General features: G+C 42.2%; 1 protein-coding gene across 7 annotated transcripts in view; it reads left to right on the top strand.

The window, feature by feature from the left end:
- Nucleotides 1–18,582, top strand: part of LOC134287926 (voltage-dependent calcium channel subunit alpha-2/delta-4) — a 253,727-nt gene that overhangs the window by 211,309 nt on the left and 23,836 nt on the right. For 4 of the 7 annotated variants that reach the window (XM_062851173.1, XM_062851171.1, XM_062851172.1 and 1 more), the window contains exons 8-20: nucleotides 6,143–6,259; nucleotides 6,325–6,517; nucleotides 6,572–7,095; nucleotides 7,152–7,249; nucleotides 7,310–7,425; nucleotides 7,488–7,693; nucleotides 7,799–8,007; nucleotides 14,442–14,474; nucleotides 14,782–14,883; nucleotides 14,950–15,063; nucleotides 15,125–15,272; nucleotides 15,331–15,951; nucleotides 16,010–16,175. In XM_062851173.1, coding sequence (XP_062707157.1) covers nucleotides 6,143–6,259; nucleotides 6,325–6,517; nucleotides 6,572–7,095; nucleotides 7,152–7,249; nucleotides 7,310–7,425; nucleotides 7,488–7,693; nucleotides 7,799–8,007; nucleotides 14,442–14,474; nucleotides 14,782–14,883; nucleotides 14,950–15,063; nucleotides 15,125–15,272; nucleotides 15,331–15,951; nucleotides 16,010–16,175 — 2,647 coding nt within the window. The remainder of the gene's footprint in view (nucleotides 1–6,142; nucleotides 6,260–6,324; nucleotides 6,518–6,571; nucleotides 7,096–7,151; nucleotides 7,250–7,309; nucleotides 7,426–7,487; nucleotides 7,694–7,798; nucleotides 8,008–14,441; nucleotides 14,475–14,781; nucleotides 14,884–14,949; nucleotides 15,064–15,124; nucleotides 15,273–15,330; nucleotides 15,952–16,009; nucleotides 16,176–18,582) is intronic. The other 3 variants (XM_062851174.1, XM_062851175.1, XM_062851176.1) reach the window with 3 other exon arrangements.

The following is an 18,582-nucleotide window of genomic DNA, read 5'->3' as shown; positions in this document are numbered from 1 at the left end:
GGGCCGTATGTTGGACAGCCCTGCTTTACGGTCTTCGACATAGTTTTTTCTTCACACTTTAGGCTATATTTTATTATCATAGGTTACAAAATTCATGTAAAATTTGACAAAAAATGCAAGCAAGTGAAATTGCCCATACTAAATCCCATAAAAAAAATCCCAGTAGTTTTAGACGGAAAAGAGAATTGAAAAAACTTTCTCCGGGGTTAATGCGGTAATTTTCTCATATAACGTTGACCTATCCTACTGTATATTTTTACACCTCAGTGATTTGATGAGATTGCTTCAGTACAGACAAACAGACATATCATTCGTAACATATTGCTATTATATTCATCGATACGAAAAAAAATAATCGCCAAATGCTAATCAGGTTGCGTTTCACTGCGGCTTGATGTTGGTAGTGAGTAGACGTCAAACAAGCAACAACGATTAATACATATTTGTTTCAAACGTTGAGAACAAAGACGATGGAGAGTGAGTAGAGTAAGACGTCTGTATGTATGTGGCCTTAGTTCAATCAAGATTTTGTTTTCTTACACATATTTATCGCTTGCATTGACTTTGTTCATTTTTGAAGTTCCTGCGAAGCACCCTAGGAAGCACCCAATGCTGGTTTTGCATCACTATCGGTAGCCTCTATTGTGGTCTGCGCCTATTTTCTTGCTAATCGTTCCTCATGGTTTAAAAAAAGACCGCGGTTCGATGTGTCGCATGCATAGGTTTGGTTCTTTTTGGCATTTGGCCACTTCCGGCTGGACACCCTAGATCGGTCCTGGAACACTATCGGTAGCCTTTATAAAGATCTTCGTTGTGGTCTGAGCCTATTTTCTGACTAATCGTTCATCACGTTATTTAAAAAGCCGCTGTTTAATGTGCCGCAAGCATGGGTTTTGATATCTACTACATTTGACCACTTCCAGCGGGACATCGGAACCGGTTCCGGAACTCTATTGGTTGATCCAAATATGATCTGAAACTATTCTCTTTTATAAACCGTTTATCAGGTTGCCTGAAGAGCTTGCGATTTGATGCGTCGCATGTAAGGGGTTGGTTAACTTTTATACTTGGCTAATTCCATCGTGACATCTGGAACCGGTTCAGTAACACTACCGGTTCCGATATAGTCTGAGAATGTTTCCCTGCCCACTGTTCATCAGGCTATCGAAAAAGCCGCTGTTTGTTGTATCGCATGCATGGGTTAGGTTCACTTTCATATTAAGCCTCTTCCGGCGGAACATCCAGAACCGGTTCCGGAATACTACCGGTTCAGATATGGTATGAGAATGTTTTCCTGCCTACTGTTTATCAGGTTATCGAAAAATCCGCTGTTTGATGTGTCGCATGTATGGCTTTGGTTCACATTCATCTTTGGCCACATCCGGCGGATCACCCAGAACCGGTTCCGGAATACTAGCGGTTCAGATATGATCCGAGACTATTTTCCTGTTTACCGTTCATCATGTTTTCGAAAGTGCCGTGGTTTGATATGTCGCATGAATGGGTTTGTAGCGTTTTCATATCTGGCCCCTTCCTGGGGTACCGATCCGGAACACCTAAATGGCCATAACTCCGGAACGGCTGGACCGATCCGAACCATTTTCAATAGGAAACAATGGGACCAGATTCCACGTCGAATGAACCGTTGGTCAATAAAATCGATTGAGGTTTACTGCCAAAAAGTGATGTGAGTTTTTTTTTGTACACACACATACACACACATACATACACACACACAGACATCACCTCAATTCGTCGAGCTGAGTTGATTGGTATATGTGACTCGACTCTCCGGGCCTTCTATCAAAAAGTCATTTTTGGAGTGAACATATAGCCTTTCCAGTACACTTAGTGTACGAGAAAGGCAAAAATACATTTCTTCATATATTTTTGGGAATTTTGCTAAAATTTAAGGAGATCGTCCCTAAAACTCGTCAATATCTTGAATTTCATCAATCTGACGCAAAACCTGCATTCAGATGATCGAATGGTATTGTATTCAGCTTTTAATTTATGGAAAAAGATTTGAAATTGGTTGAACAAAACGCAAGATATTTGAATTTTTGTAAATTCCATATTTTAAAAAATTGTAAAACTCGATACCGTCGTGCGGGGCTACTTTTGAAATGCGGGGCTACTTTGGACACTTTTGAAAATGGATTTTTTGAATTCAAAATATGGTTCAAATCTGTTTGATGTTTTTGGGACTATTGTGAAGCAATAGTTTTCGCTTCATTTGGTTAAAATTATTTTTCAAACAGACCGTTTATTGCTTGTCAGGACGCGAAAAATCATCGAATAAACCAATAAAATATACATAACGTATCAGAACATTTGGTCTGTAAGCATTGTTTCTACAGTTCATAAATTTCAAAGGGTTGATCAATTCATCCAAAATGTATCAACGTAGCATATACAATCGAATATTTGTATCGTTATACATTGTAAATGACCGTTTCACCTAAATAAAGGATTGATGGTCCCTTTTTTCAGGCTATCTATATAGCAATATCACGCTGCTCATAATACCAAAGGTAGCACAGAACCTTCTTAAAACGCATATTTTTATTGAAATTATGTATGATACAGTATACTACAGTATTGGTACAAAGTAGTTTTCTAAATAACCCTGAAATTTGAAATGCAGTATTGTTATAGATAACAATGTCCAAAGTAGCCCCGATCCGGTTCTATATGACATGTGTCCGATTGGTATATGAACAACTTTTTTGTTTATTGATGGATTTAGTTCAAATTTTGCATACTTCCTACATACATACTCACAATTATTATGTCTAAAAATTTTGGAAATCCATTCACTACTCTGGGAGTAATAATGTCATAAAGTTGAAAAACAATGAAAAAGTGTATAAAGAAGCCCCGCACGACGGTATTGAGCTAAAACTCAAAAACTGCTCTACTTAAAATTTTTTGAAGCGCGGTTTCGAAATCAGCACTTAATTGTTCTTTAAAAATTTTGGTCGTTGACAGAAGTTCTCGACTTTCGTTTTATTTTGTAAACTAGTGATATCGGTGTAAATCCTAGAAAGATTCCCTCAACGAGTCTTGGGAGGAATCCCTAAAGGAAATTCGGGAAAATCATAGACTAATGTCCGGGACTTGAGCAGTATCGATCTAGGTATCGATTGAAGAATCCTGGGAGGAATTCCTGAACCAATGCCAGAAAATATCCCTGAAAGAATGGCGGAAGAAGACCCAAAAGGAAATTATGAAAGAATTCAAGGAGGAATCCCTGATAGGATCTCTGGAAAAATTCGTGAAGAAAACCGGAAATAATTTTCAAATGCTTTCACATTCATGAACACAACGGAAATACGTGTTTGCTGAACAAGTTGATATTTAAATTGCGATAATAGAACCACGTTCTCCGGTGGACGGCCGATGGCACACTGAAGCCATTCCGATAAGTCATCGGTAGACACTGCCCAAAGCTCTGTCAACAAAGACATATAAAAAGTGTTTACCTTGATTCGATCCGTAGGAGATTTATATTGTGAAAAAATCAACCTATGAGCGAGAGTGGAATCGAGTTTAGTCTACTCCTTCAGTGGATGGAGATGGTCCAGTGGATCTGTAGCTTAGAGGAATAGAAATGCTCGTCTGACGAAAAAGGAGTCGTGGGTTGGATTCCCCCCGGAGCACGTGGAATTCTTTTCGCAATTTAAAACTCAGTTTGTTCATCAAATACGTGTTTTGTTATGTACATAAATGCTAATGTGTTACAACATAGTAATTTTCACTTAGCTTCGTTAACCTAAGGAAAAATCGAGAAAAGAAATTCCGGCCAAAAATCTCTAAAGAAATTTCCTGAGGAATCAATGGAAGAAGGAGGAATTTCTAATAGGATTCCAAGAAATAAAATACTGGATGAATCTTTCACAGAATCGCTGAAGGTATCTCGGAAAAAATCCCTCAAAGAATCCTGGGGGAAATCGCGTACCGAATTACAGGAAAAATGATAGAAAAATGTCTATAAGAATCCCGGGGAAAAGATTTGAGAAATCCTGGGAAGACTCTCTGAAGGAATCCCACGAGAAGTCCTTGGTGGAAACCCAGGAGATATTTTTAAAGAAATCTCAGGAGAAATCCCTGAAGGAAACCTGTGAAAAATCTGGTAAAAAGCCTTGACAAAATCTCAGAAGGAGTCTCTTTGAGATTGCCGGGAGGAGAATTTAAAGAGGAATTCTGAGAATAATATGTAGAAGTATACTTGAAGAGATCCCAGGAAGCATCCTGAGTGGAATTCCGGAAGGAATTCCAGCAGAAATCCTTAAACGAATCCATACAAACTTCAAGGAGGAATTTTCCGAAAACACCAGAATTGTATTTTTCAGTTGGGCTGAGGTATTATTATATCAAATCAATTATACTATAGCACCATCTTATGAGAACATTTCTAATTAGAAATCATTTGAATAAAAGAACCACGTCCATATGAACAAGATCTAGTGAACCAATTCTGAAGTTGGTGAACACGTATTAAGCATGGATCGACTGAAAAACTTCACCGAAGACTGTATGTATGCCAACATATTGTGTTATTCTCAAGATATTCACTTCAATAGTAATGTCCTATAAACAGGACGCTTGGTGGGTATGGATTAAGATGATTGGAGATCCCTTCTTCTTCTTTTTCTTTGTGGCTCTACGTCCCCACTGGGACTTGGTCTGACTCGCTTCAACTTAGTGTTCTTTGAGCACTTCCACAGTTATTAAATGAAAACCTTCCTTTGCCTGCCATTGCACGAATTTGTATCTTGTGAGGCAAGCACAATGATACACTATGCCCAGGGAGTCGAGAAAACTTTCCCGACCGGAACGGGAATCGAACCCGCCGTCTCCGGATTGGAGATCCATAGCCTTAACCACTTGGCTAACTGGAGATCCCCTCCTTTCTGGAAAGAGGGGCTCCTCCCATGCAAATGAAACAGAAATTTCAGCAAAACTCGAGAATCAACCAAGTCAATGCAACCACATTCAAATTTGCCATGCGAAGGTTTTAAAAGGCAAGACATGTTTCTAACATATGGAACATAAGTCCTTCGTAATATTTAGTAATATTAGGCTTGCTGAGGTGCATCTCTTCTTCGTTTGTTATACAGAATTGTAAAACTTCTATTCCAATATGATTCGATTAACCTAAGCTTATGAATGTCAATTTCTTGATTTTGCTTTGGCTGACCAAGCCATGTGGGAAATTACACTGTTGAAAATGCTTTGACATCCATGTGCACAACAGAACATGTGCTCGATGAACAAATTGAGATTTGAAATTATGAAAAGAAATCCACGTACTCCGGTGAGACTCGAACTCACGACTCCCAATACGCTAGACGGGTGCTTCTATTCCTTCAAGCTACGGAGTCACTCAACTATCTCCGTCGCCAGCAGGCCTAGAACTGAACTCGATTCCACAATCGCACATGGTTATTTTCTTTTCACAATCCAAACCCCCTTCGGATGGGATTAGATGAACATCTAACACATTGTCTATTGTGCACATGTATGTCAAAAATAACTTCCTCTCCCGCTTTGACATACATGTGCACAACAGACAATAGTCCAGTTCAACGACGCAGGTTGAACTTGCTCGAAGTTGCTGCATCCTGCTCTTACTTATTTGTCAACAAACGGGTAAGAGCAGGATGCAGCAACTTCGATCAAGTTCAACCTACGTCGTTGAACAGGACTAATGTGTTAGATGTTCATCTAATCCCATCCGAAGGGGGTTTGGATTGTGAAAAGAAGATAACCATGTGCGATTGTGGAATCGAGTTCAGTTCTAGGCCTGCTGGCGACGGAGATAGTCGAGTGACTCCGTAGCTTGAAGGAATAGAAGCACCCGTCTAGCGAATTGGGAGTCGTGAGTTCGAGTCTCACCGGAGTACGTGGATTTCTTTTCATAATTTCAAATCTCAATTTGTTCATCGAGCACATGTTCTGTTGTGCACATGGATGTCAAAGCATTTTCAACAGTCTAAGTTTATGACTTTATTTGGGTAACTGCTACAGAAGTTTAATCGTTAAGTTTTATTTTGTTTATGGGATTTCTGAGCTCTTATAATTGTAAGGTAATTTATACATCGCTTCGTAGGTTTAATACAAATAACTTTTATTATAGGTTCGCGCAACTCCCGACAACATCAAAGAGGTAAAAACTGCAATCCAATCGGTAGAATGTGAAAATACGGCCAACTTTTCTGCTGCGTTGGAGTCGGCCTTTGAGTTGCTTCGAAGGGTGAGTTACATAAATTGAAAGGAAATCTTTTATGATAATAATTGCTGTTTTAACTGTTTTTCCAGTACAATCAAAGCTCCCAGGGTAGCCAGTGCAACCAAGCCATCATGTTGATTACCGATGGACCAAGTGACACCTTTGCCGACGTGATCAAACATTACAACCATCCACATATGCCGGTGAGGATCTTCACCTATTTGATCGGAACGGACAAAAGCAGCGGGAAGAATTTGTACCAAATGGCTTGCGATAATAAAGGTCGGTATTCTAAAACGCACTTGTCAATGATTCTATAGGAATTCTTGGTTTTAGGGTTCTATGTTCAGATCAACAGCGTTGAAGAAGCCAAGCGGAAAGTGGTGGAATATGCACTGGTAATGGCTCGGCCGATGGTTCTATACCAAGCGGACCATCCCGTTCACTGGAGTCCGGTGTTTACCGGAGGTCGAAGTGGTATTCTGGGACGCGAGAACGAGAACAAACGAAAACTGGTGACGACCGTGTCGACTCCTGTCTTTGACCGAAGGAATCACTCATCTAGGGCTGCTAATTTGTTGGGGGTTGTGGGTACCGATGTTCCTATAGAGGAGATTCAGAAAATGATTCCACAGCATAAGCTGGGTGTAAATGGGTATTCCTTTATCGTCGATAATAATGGACGAGTTCTGTATCATCCAGATTTACGACCAATGAGCGATAACGGACAGTACAGTGCATCTCTGAAGCATAAGTATAATTCGGTTGATTTGACCGAAGTGGAACTGCCGGAGGCGGAAAACCCTAGCAATGGAATCAGTGAACGACACGAGCATAGGTTTACCAATGTTCTTCAAGAGGTAAGATGACTTCACCTTGGAATATGGTGTAAATATTAATATTCTGTTTTTGACAGTTACGAAACGAAATGGTCCTTCAGAAAGAAGGTGAAAATGAACTGACCGTTCTAACTCATATGGACGGAATGAAGCGCGTTACCTTGAGGCCTCAAAAGTAAGACGATTTGTTAATGTGTTTTCTATTGCAACTGTAAAACATTTATTTCGTTTACAGGTACTTCTATGGCCCAATAGATGGTACTCCATTTTCATTGGGAATTGCTCTTCCCGATAACTACGGTATCCATGAGTTGAATGCCCAAATTGAGATAAGGCATTCACACAACAATGGTAACACGTCACGACCTTTTTCCAATCGCTGATATTCTAACACATAAATTTCATCCCCACAGTTACCGAACACTTCCAAGGCTCCAACTGGAAGGTTCACCCGGATTGGGTGTACTGTGAGTACAACAGTCTTAAAGACGTGGAAAACAATGGTGAGAGTACGACGGAATCCACCTATCGGGACAAGGACGAAAGTTTCGACACACCTGAAGAGCAGGTGCTTCATTTTCTGGCCCGCGTCGGTAGGCCCGGCTGGAAATGGATGTCGGTAAGCTGCTTACAATTTTTATCCATGCCATTTTTCAAACATTTCGCTAGTTTGTTTTGGATGACAACGGGACGATCCTACATCGAACTATTTCTCCATTCGCAGGTACGTCCCCGGTCGCCACAGCCACACCATGGCCATGGTGGGATTCCGGTTGGGCACTTTGCCCAGCATCACTTCAATTCGCAAGGTTCTCGCAAAGCTGAACCGTACTATTGCGATCGTACTCTCGTGCAAAGTTTGGTGCGGGACGCGATCGTGACGGATGGGTTGGATCGGGCGTCAACCCGTGCCGGCCGGATCGAGGATAGAAAGTATGAGTTTGTTTTCTATGTTGAAGTTTTATTGTGTATGTGGAGCTCTTATTTTATAAGTAATTTTCTTTGGTAATTTCTATTACAAGATGGGGGAAACGTTCTATCGTTTGACCCACCTGGGTGTCGCCCACTCACAGAGGTCAAATGAAGCTGTGCTATCTTAGTTGACGCTGATCATTTGGTTGGTTACCCAAACGGTAATATTAGCCCTCCAGGACGCGCGCCGTTGTAAAAAGTACACCACTGCCAAAAAAAACCTCACCCGACGTAATACAGCGTGCTATTTTACCATTAAAAAGGCTCGCGTCCTGAAACGTTAACGACGTGTAGTGGCAGCAGTCATCTACTGCCTACCCCGGGTGTGGTGGGAGAAGGAATTAGGAATATGTATCTAAAAACTAGCCTTTTAGTTCAATAGTTGGGGTTTTTCATTGAATCAATGGAGACGCACGGTTTTTTTTTACTTGTGGATGCTATCGACTGGTAATTTTGTACTTGGGGGGTTTTCGGCCTCGCAGTCTCCGGTGCAATCAAAACGATGTATATTTTCGATGCCCGACGTTTCGATGGACTATGCCATCTTTCTCAAGGGTTCTATTTAAGCAAATTGGACGTAGTACGTACATATTAAAGACAAATAGAAAAGCTACAAAGGTGAACACAACTTACAGAAATATCGTTCTTCGTCTGGTGGTATGAATTGCACATGAATTTTAGTCAAATTTTGGACGGACTTCATCAATTTCCTACAATTTTACAAACAATGATAGAAATAAACAATTTTACATAACATTTAAGACATTACTAACTATTTTTGTCAGGAAAAACTGGGAAGTTTTGTATGGCGGGTCACTACTCTGATCGTCACTATGTTATTCTAATTTTAAACCGTCAATTTGATTCTAGTCAGAAATTTGTTTGAATGTTGCGTACAAGTTCTGTGGGTTTTAGTTTCCTATTGGGTGTCATTGTCGTTAGTGTTAGTGATGTCAGTTATTTGCCTATCTACGTGGTTTGTTTTGGTTCTTGTCTTTAGTGTGTGTAATATTCCTGCATATATCATACTTAAGCTGTCGCAGTCGCTTCGTTTGTTTACCGTCCTGTCTGTGTTAATAATGTGGCACACTTCTAGAACGGGGAGAGCAGAGAAACGTCGATGGCAGTCGAGTATCTCCGTTCTGTCCAAATCGATAACAAACATCGTTTCGATTTGGACAGAACGGAGATACTCGACTGCCATCGACGTTTCTCTGCTCTCCCCGTTCTAGAAGTGTGCCACATTATTAACACAGACAGGACGGTAAACAAACGAAGCGACTGCGACAGCTTAAGTATGATATATGCAGGAATATTACACACACTAAAGACAAGAACCAAAACAAACCACGTAGATAGGCAAATAACTGACATCACTAACACTAACGACAATGACACCCAATAGGAAACTAAAACCCACAGAACTTGTACGCAACATTCAAACAAATTTCTGACTAGAATCAAATTGACGGTTTAAAATTAGAATAACATAGTGACGATCAGAGTAGTGACCCGCCATACAAAACTTCCCAGTTTTTCCTGACAAAAATAGTTAGTAATGTCTTAAATGTTATGTAAAATTGTTTATTTCTATCATTGTTTGTAAAATTGTAGGAAATTGATGAAGTCCGTCCAAAATTTGACTAAAATTCATGTGCAATTCATACCACCAGACGAAGAACGATATTTCTGTAAGTTGTGTTCACCTTTGTAGCTTTTCTATTTGTCTTTAATATGTACGTACTACGTCCAATTTGCTTAAATAGAACCCTTGAGAAAGATGGCATAGTCCATCGAAACGTCGGGCATCGAAAATATACATCGTTTTGATTGCACCGGAGACTGCAAGGTTTTTTTTTACTTCACCACTGAACTGATCATTGCTTCTCGTCGAACTGTAGGGTTCGTCACTTATGCGTTGAAGTCTTTGCTACATTACGTCTTCAAATGGGGACGCACTATTACGCACCACGTACGGAACCGCACTTCTGTGGAATGATACCCAGGCAGCAACCTTCTGGTGCAGCTGATAGGGCCTGAAGGGTAGTGATACCCTTGCCTTCAGCAGGTCAGATCGGGTGGCACGTGGGCATCAGTTCTTGATGTCTGCAAAGCAGTTGGGCGCGGGCGGGGTTGACCCTGCCCGCCTTCCGAGGACAAAGGGAGTGGCGAGGACCACTCGGGAAACTGGCTAAGCGCCAGCATGCTACCGTGATGGACTCTCCAAAGCGAGTCATCGATGTTCGTTGCTGCAGGCTACGCAGCTAACCTTGAGGGTGCGATGTGCACTCTCTGCAGCAATGTGTTCTTGGTGGTTCCGGAGAGACGAAGGGTTTGGCGACCATAGGAATGTGTTTTAGTGGGTCGAGGATAGAGTAGTCCTGACCAGTGAAGAGAATTGTCAGACAAAATAGGCACAAAACAAGCAACAAGCGGTGATTAGTCTTTATCTCAACTGGTAACAGATAATGACATGATCTCGAAAATTTTTGTTGCAGACAAAACGGAAGCTGAATTTGTTGCGTACTTTTCAACTCGTGAATAATCAATTATTACTGACTCAAAATCGTAATTTTTTGTTGATCCATATTCAGCAGCGTTGCAGTGTTTACCGACTCGAAGTTACCGCTCGAAAATCACAATGCAAGGCTCAAAAATCTCTAAACTGGTGGTGCACGATCTTTGTCCTATTCTGTTCAAGTTGGGACAAACCTATGTCGCATTGGGTAGAATGTCGCAACAAATTCAGGTTGCGACATTGTCGTTATTGTTGCGCGATGGTTGAATTTTGATTCACTGGTCCTGACTTTTACTTTTGTTTTAGAAGGCGGCCTAAACCCCACACTACCCCAACCTTCTTGTTAGGGTGTTTGTTGAGCAGATTTTCCTCCAATGGTTTAGAAAAAGAAAAAAAAAATACCCAGGTAGGAACAAGCAAAAAGGCCCGCTTTGAGGGTCTTTTTCAGAGTGCCCATGCGGATCCGTGAGGTGATGCCTACAGGTTCGTGTTGATCAAGACAAGAGGTGTAAGTGCAGTCTTCAGAGATATGGGAGGGGATCTTCGAGGAACTCTTTTTGCGTCTTGGGACTATTGGCCTCCTTTCGAAAGACCGCTGGGAACAAATTCTGGCTATGAGGGAAGGGTCATCAATGAGCGTAGTTTCGAACCTGACCTTAAAAGAAGCTTATCTGCTATACAGAAATGCCTGAACGAGGGGGTCTTTTAAAAGTTTGGAAACGGCAGACCTGGTTCTATCGCCAAAGGCGGGGAAACCACCTAGAGACTCTTCGGCACATAGACCGGCGGGGAAGCTGTTCGAAAAGATCATCCTCAACAGAATGTTGTGGCACACCGAGGGTAAAAATAAGCTTTCGAGCAACCAGTTCGGCTTCCGGAAAGGAAAGTTGACCGTAGACGCTATCCTGTCGGTAATAAAACGTGACATGGGTGATGATGCGGGAGGTGCTATTTGAGGCAAACAGTGGGTCGGTTCACTCACAGCAAAACACGACAATTAATGTCTCAGCTAGCTAAAATGCTAAAAATATAGTTTATTACACTTATTAAATACATTTACCTTATAATTAGCTTTAAATTTCGGTGACCTGCCATGAGAACATCTCCTCGCTATACTGATAATCCCTATTCAATAAGTATTCTTTCTCGTCTAGCTGTATAGCATTCCACCCCAGGGGTTCTCAAGGGTAATTACGTTAGTCTTAAAATTTAAGATACGCGACTATGCGTAACAGGTGACTTTAATGCGAAGATTGGTTCCGACAACTCGGACTATGAGCACGTCATGGGACGCCATGGTCTTGGAGAAATGAGCTATTACGGTCAGTTATTTGATGAGTTTTGTGGCAAAGATGACATGGTGATTGGGGGAGTGAACAAAGTGACATCGGTTTCCCGTGATGGCCTCACAGAAAATCAAATCGACCACACCTGCATCAGCCGGAAATGGAGACGGAGCCTTCTTGATGTGAGGAACAAAAATAGCGCCGACATTGCGTCTGACCATCATCTCCTAATCGGTGAGATCCGGTTGCACATTGCGAGGATCCGCATCAGGCGCCGATTCAACACACGCTGCCTGGAAGATGCTAAAAAGTTCCTTCGTCGAGGGGCTTCAGAACCATGCTAAGGATATTCCGAATTATGGAAGCGTAGAAGATCAATGGAGCGCCATCAACAACGCCTTCATCGCCACCGGCGAGTGTAATTTGGGTGAGTTGCGCTCCCAGAGAAAGTAGTGAATCACACATGATACCTAGAGAAAGATAGAGGAGCGAAGAAACGCCAAAGCCACGATAGAGCGAGCGAAAACACGAGGAGTCAGAGCCGTAGCCCGTTAGTGCTATTCGGCTCTCGAAAAGTAAGTGAAGCACTCATGTAGGCAGAACAAAAGAGCGTGGGTGGACTCCCTGCCGACGAAGGCGAGAAAGTCGCAATCACCGGCGACATTCGTCTCCTTTACGATGTCTCACGTCACCTTAGGGACTAAGATGAATGCTATGATGCCCGTGAAAGATACATCTGGACATCTTTTGAGCCTGACCAGCTGAAACGTTGGTTCGAGCACTTTGGAAACCTTTTTGAAGTATCGGCCACGCCACCAACACCTCAGCATGATCCGCCAAGGGTTGGACGCATTACCCGTGTCAACACCGAAGCTCCAACTGCTGTATCTAATATTCTGCGACATATGGGAAACCGCGACATTTCCGGTCGACTGGATGCAAGGCGTCTTAGTAAAGCCCAAAAAGGGTGATCTGACTGTATGCGATAAGACTAATTTACAGCATTTTTGAACTCGGTAAGCTGATGATCATTTTTGGTGTAGAATCATGCCCTGAGTTCGAAAACGCGAAGGAAAAAAATTACAGTAGAGCAGAAATTTTTTCGACTTTCCATACAAGGTTGATGATTTGAAATCGATTTTTGTTCTATTTTTAAGCAACGTCGCTCACTTCACACATCTCATTCACCGTAATCAATGCTACGATTGAGCTGAATTTTTTACTGTAACTCGCCTACATATGATATGTCAAATAAACGTTGAGAAAGAATTTTTAGATTGTTTTTTTTCTTATTGAAAAAAATACATTTCTTCATATATTTTTGGAAATTTGGCTAAAATTTAAAGAGATCATCCCTAACACTCGCCAATATCTTGAATTTCATCAATCTGACGCAAAACCTGCATTCAGATGATCGAATGGTATTGTATTCGGCTTTTAATTTATGGAAAAAGATTTGACATTGGTTGAACAAAACGCAAGATATTTGAATTTTTGTAAATTCCATATTTTTAAAAGTTGTGAGCTAAAACTCAAAAAGTGCTCTACTTAAAAATTTTTGAAGCACGGTTTCGAAATCAGTACTAAATTGTGCTTCAAAAAATTTGGTCGTTGACAGAAGTTCACGACTTTCGTTTTATTTTGTAAACTAGTGTAATTGGCGGGGTATCACGTTGCTGTGCATCGTTCTCAAAGTCCTCTACAAAGTGATCCACTCTGGCGCAGGCCCAATATTGAAGCAATGTAAATGTTAGAAGAAAGTAATTGCAGTTCACAACAATCATTGAGCAAATATAAAATAACTGGCTTAATTACCTCAACAGCTGTCGATCACAGGTAACACATGGGACTACTCTTAGTAAAATACATAATTCGAAAATAGCTATCCAAGCTTGACAGTTTATTCTCCGTATACTCTAAGTTCTGTGGGAACCGTGTCGTGTATTTTCATATAACTAGTGGATCATATCACCTACCAAGATCCACACGTTACCCTACCCTACTAACAAATACTCCTTCCCGAGACAACTGTGGGGATGCTGTGGATTCCACGGTTTCTCCAAATTTAAAATTTTTTGTAGGACAAAAGTCTTCGAGGGGGGAGGGGGGGGGGGGTCTGAGATGGCCAAATTTTGGGCTACGTGGTTTATGAACAGTCCCTTTCGAGCCCTGAAGATGGTCCAATAGCCAGACCGAAACGTCGGCGATGATAAGTAATTGATCAACGCAAATTGTTAGACTACAGATATATCTCTTCTTTGAAATAATATATAATTTTCTATATTAATTAACGATAATCGATGAGATATTTCATGTTCTCCGTCTTGACCCAATCTTACCTTCCAGACACATCGTCATACCCATCGACGAAATTGAAATAAAATAAGAGCTCCACCTTTTCACTTGATATAATTGTATACTTTAGTTCATTAATTAATTCTCTTACAATATCAATCAAACAATTGCAACTTTTCAACAGCACGTAAAAATCAACTCACAACTAACCTTTGCACTTTCGATCGTTGCACTCTCTTCCGTATGCGCGCGTTTCCGTTGTATTTTTTTCTCTACAAATTTATAAATTTTGTTAGCCCAATTGCCACATTGATGGCCTTATTGCACAGGTAAAATCGCTAGAGATGCACTTCCAATGACTTTTTTCGTTTCTTCCCGATAGTGTTAGTAGGCACTTGAGTTATTTTCATTAATTTTTCACACTGTGAAGGAGTAAGTATGGTTGACTAGTAAATATGAGCCCCAATTACGGGATCAGCTGTTAACTCCGGAGGGACCGGAGGGCTATTAAACTTTTCTTGCGACTGGTCCGGGGAAGATCGGCGCCGGATGATAGCGGTTTATAACTTGTCATTAGCGGGCTATTAATATAATGCTTCTTTTATTTCTCTCTCTCGGTATCGTTGAATGTTTCAGGCAAGGAATTTCGATGTTTGATGTGCAGACAACGTTCGTGGCAACACGGTCCGGATTACTTAGGTGGTTTGACCATTTGCCGCACAACGACAACTCGGAACCGTAAGATTTACTTTAAAACGTGGCACTGAATGTTTGAGGTTATAATTGTTTTTCATTATTTCTCAGTCACTTCAGCGAGACCAATGCTCGGGCAATGGATATGAGTTGGTATAAGCGAGCAGTTGACCACTATTCGATCGAACCAGATGGGTTTGTGTTTAGTGTGCCTTTCGATTCTGGGTAGGTTTCAAATTTGGAGCAATGCGTAGGATTTTTGAATTTTATATTCCGTTCGTTGCAGTTATTCCGGGAAGAACAGTTCAACGCTAGTCACGGCAACCCACGCTCTATTTATCGATCACCGAGGTCATAAAGCTCCAGCAGCAGTTGTAGGATTGCAGTTTCATCATGATTCGCTTGCCAAGCACTTCAACATGATAACATCAAGTGTAAGTTTCTAAAGTGACCAAAGACGATTCTTTACTAAATTATTACCATTCATTTCAGTGCATTGGTACGGGGTCTTCCTGCAAGAAGAATTGCGCATCCGATGAACTGGATTGCTACCTGCTGGACGACAATGGTTTCGTCATATTGTCCGAACGAAACGAGCATACTGGGAAATTCTTCGGACAAATCGATGGGACCATCATGGATTCTTTGGTGCAGGATCGCATCTATAGGCGGATAGCCTTCATGGATTATCAAGGCATCTGCTCGGATCGAGACAATCCATACACGGCAGCTGGAGAACCGTTGAAACCCATTCGACCCATGTCCTGGTTGTTGAAATACATCGTTTCATTCGCTACCTATTGGCTATCGATCCTACCAACTCCGGTTGCTTCCTGGCATCAGAGTAACAGCTACTACGACACGGACAATGATTTCGAAGAGGTTTACGAGTACGAGAACAACTACGAAATGCCGGCGGAACACAACCCGTACGACTTCACTACACCAGACTATGAACTGCACTCCACACCCATGCCACACCGGTCACAAGCTACGTCCGGACCGCGGGTTGTTCCCGATCCGGCCCACGCCAGGCCTTGCGATCTGAAAACCGACTTGTATATTCTGCAGCCGGACCGGTTAAATTCCAGCGGGCAGAATAACCCGCTCAAGGTGCGACACTTCGCGTGAAACCTCATATCACAATACTAACAAAAACCATCAATTTTAGGGTAAACTTACAAACTGTCACTCGTCGGGTTGTGAGCGACCCTTCAGTGTGCAGAAAATTCCCCATAGTAATCTGATTCTGCTCGTAGTGGACGTTCTGTGTCCGTGTGGTTCCAAGCAGTTGGACATTGAACCGCAGGAGGTGCATGGCGGGGCAGGTAAGTTAGGTAAAGAATGAAACATAAGATATTACTGCGTGATTGGTGGCAAGGTTGCGACCATTCATTTGCAAAGATTTACATTCATTTGCTATTATCTCAGTTCAGAAGCATGCTATCGAAAAACAATGTATGGATGAATTTAACCTTGTAGTTTTATCTGAAAGTTTGCCGAATAACATTGGAATCGCAAACGTATACCAAAGTCGTGAGCGAGCTGTGAAGGCAACTCTCCACGCGGTGAATGTAAATTTCATTCACGCTGTGGAAAGTTGCCTTCACAGCTCGCTCACGACTTTGGAATGCGTGTGCGACCCCAATGTTATTCGGCAAACTTTCAGATAAAACTACAAGGTCCAATTCATCCATACATTGTTTTTCGATAGCATGCTTCTTAACTGAGATAATAGCAAATGAATGTAAATTTTTGCAAATGAATGGTTGCAACCTTGATTGGTGGCACTGCTTTGGCCGCTTGATATGAGCACCCATTTTTCTTTTATTTTTTTCGTACATATGTATCTATAATTGTATAAACATCTCACCAACAATAAACTTAAACGGTAACAGACTAAAAAAACAGAGGCGTGTCCCAGATCTTGATGAACCTATGCACATATTCATCGCATAATTCCCACAAAGTTCCTTGTCGAGTAGATCTGAAGGTTTGCGAAGCTTTCTATTGCGCATTGCGAAGTTAAAAGTGCGACGAGGAAGTGCGGAATCTCAAATAAAAGTGCGATTTGGTGTCAGATCGTTTCGATGTCTTCACCGCACTTATTCATTAGCTCATGATTAATACCTTTGGCAATAGCGCAGAGCAATAGTGTTATATTATAAACAAACACTTATAATGCACTTACGCTGAAAACAACCAAGCCAGATGCAATAAACTCTAGCTCCCAGTTTTATCCCCTAGGTTTTGGTTACGGTTATAACAGCTGGCGACGAAAACAAAAAGTTTGAAGCCACTCGAAGACCCTCAAGAAAGAACCCCGAAAACATCAAGAAAATGCTCGGCGCGAATCTGAAGAACACCATCCTGCAGCTCACCAATCCCATTGAGGGGCAGAAGCACCAGATTAAAGCGCAGCAGCAGTAAATCGAAAATCAGGGAATCCGTGACCACCCCAGCTCCGGTAGCGAGAAAATCATCGAGTCTTTGGCAACCGCCATTCGATTTCCAGTACGATTTGGACGGTGGAGTTTTCTTCGTTGGCTGGTATGCGAGGTACGAGGACGTCATCACGAAGGACGGCCAAGCCCTGGACGACGCCACCCGTGTGTGGTTGCTTCTACGCAAGCTAAGCACACCTTTGCACGAAAAGTACGTGAATACCATTCTTCCCAACCACCACCGGTACTTCACCCTGGACTAGACCGTCACGAAGCTGAATAAACTGCCATGGTGAACAAACAATGTGAATGTGGACATCCGAACAAGATTGATCTCGCAGCTTAAAGCCAACGAAACCGCAGTCAAGGAGAAGCGGCCAGCAAGGTGACCCTGGAGTACCTCGTGGGAGAATTCCATTGCGTGGCCTTGAGGTTGGCAGGACACACTGATGGTGGAGAACAAAGAAGCACGCAACGTCAACATTGTCTCCCGCAAACCGAAGAATCCTGTGAAAAAATCGAAAAGTACCCAAAACACCCTGCTGGAAGTGTAGTGACCAGCACTACGTACGCGATTGTCCATTCGCTTCGCACACCTGTTCCAGATGCAAGCAGCAAGGATACAAGGAGGGGTACTGTTTAAGCAACAAGCCAGCACCCTCTAAGCCATTCAAGCAGACGAAATCCAGAGAGAACGTGAAGACGAGGAGCAGCCATACCATTCGGAACGCCGGAAGCAAGCGGAAGTTAATCCCGGTCGAGCTTCAGCACGACATGGCGTCCGACATCACTGGACAGCCACCCACTCAACCGACGAAGGAGGCTGCAGTAACAGCTTCTGGTGGCAACCTCAATCTTCTCCAATCCGAGATCACCATCAGGAATGTGACCAAAACCGGACGCATTTTCATCTCGGACAGCACTGAACTCAACGTTCTCAGAATCGACACCACCCAGCCAACACACGATCGCATATGTTGTTGAATAGGATGTTGAAGTGGAGGCTATATGCGTACACTTTACATGTGGTTAAATGGAAGCATGTGCGCATATGGCCTCCGCTTTAGCATCCTATTCTACATCATATACGACAACCCGATGGATACGTGAGTATCAATCAACTCAAGCAACACTTCCCGGAGGTTTTCCGAAGCACGCTGGGTAGGTGCACTAAAGCTCAAGTGAAGCTGTACCTGAAGCCTGATGCACGTCCTTCCTATTGCCCGAAGCGACCCGTAGCGTGTGCTGCGCTTCCCAAGGTAGATGAAGAACTCGAGGCCAGGACAATGGTATCATTTCT

The sequence above is a fragment of the Aedes albopictus genome, chromosome 2, assembly GCF_035046485.1.
Source record: "Aedes albopictus strain Foshan chromosome 2, AalbF5, whole genome shotgun sequence".
NCBI classification, from domain to species: Eukaryota; Metazoa; Arthropoda; class Insecta; order Diptera; family Culicidae; genus Aedes; species Aedes albopictus.
Note: the sequence above shows the minus strand (reverse complement) of the source record. Positions and strands in the feature narration are given on the sequence as shown.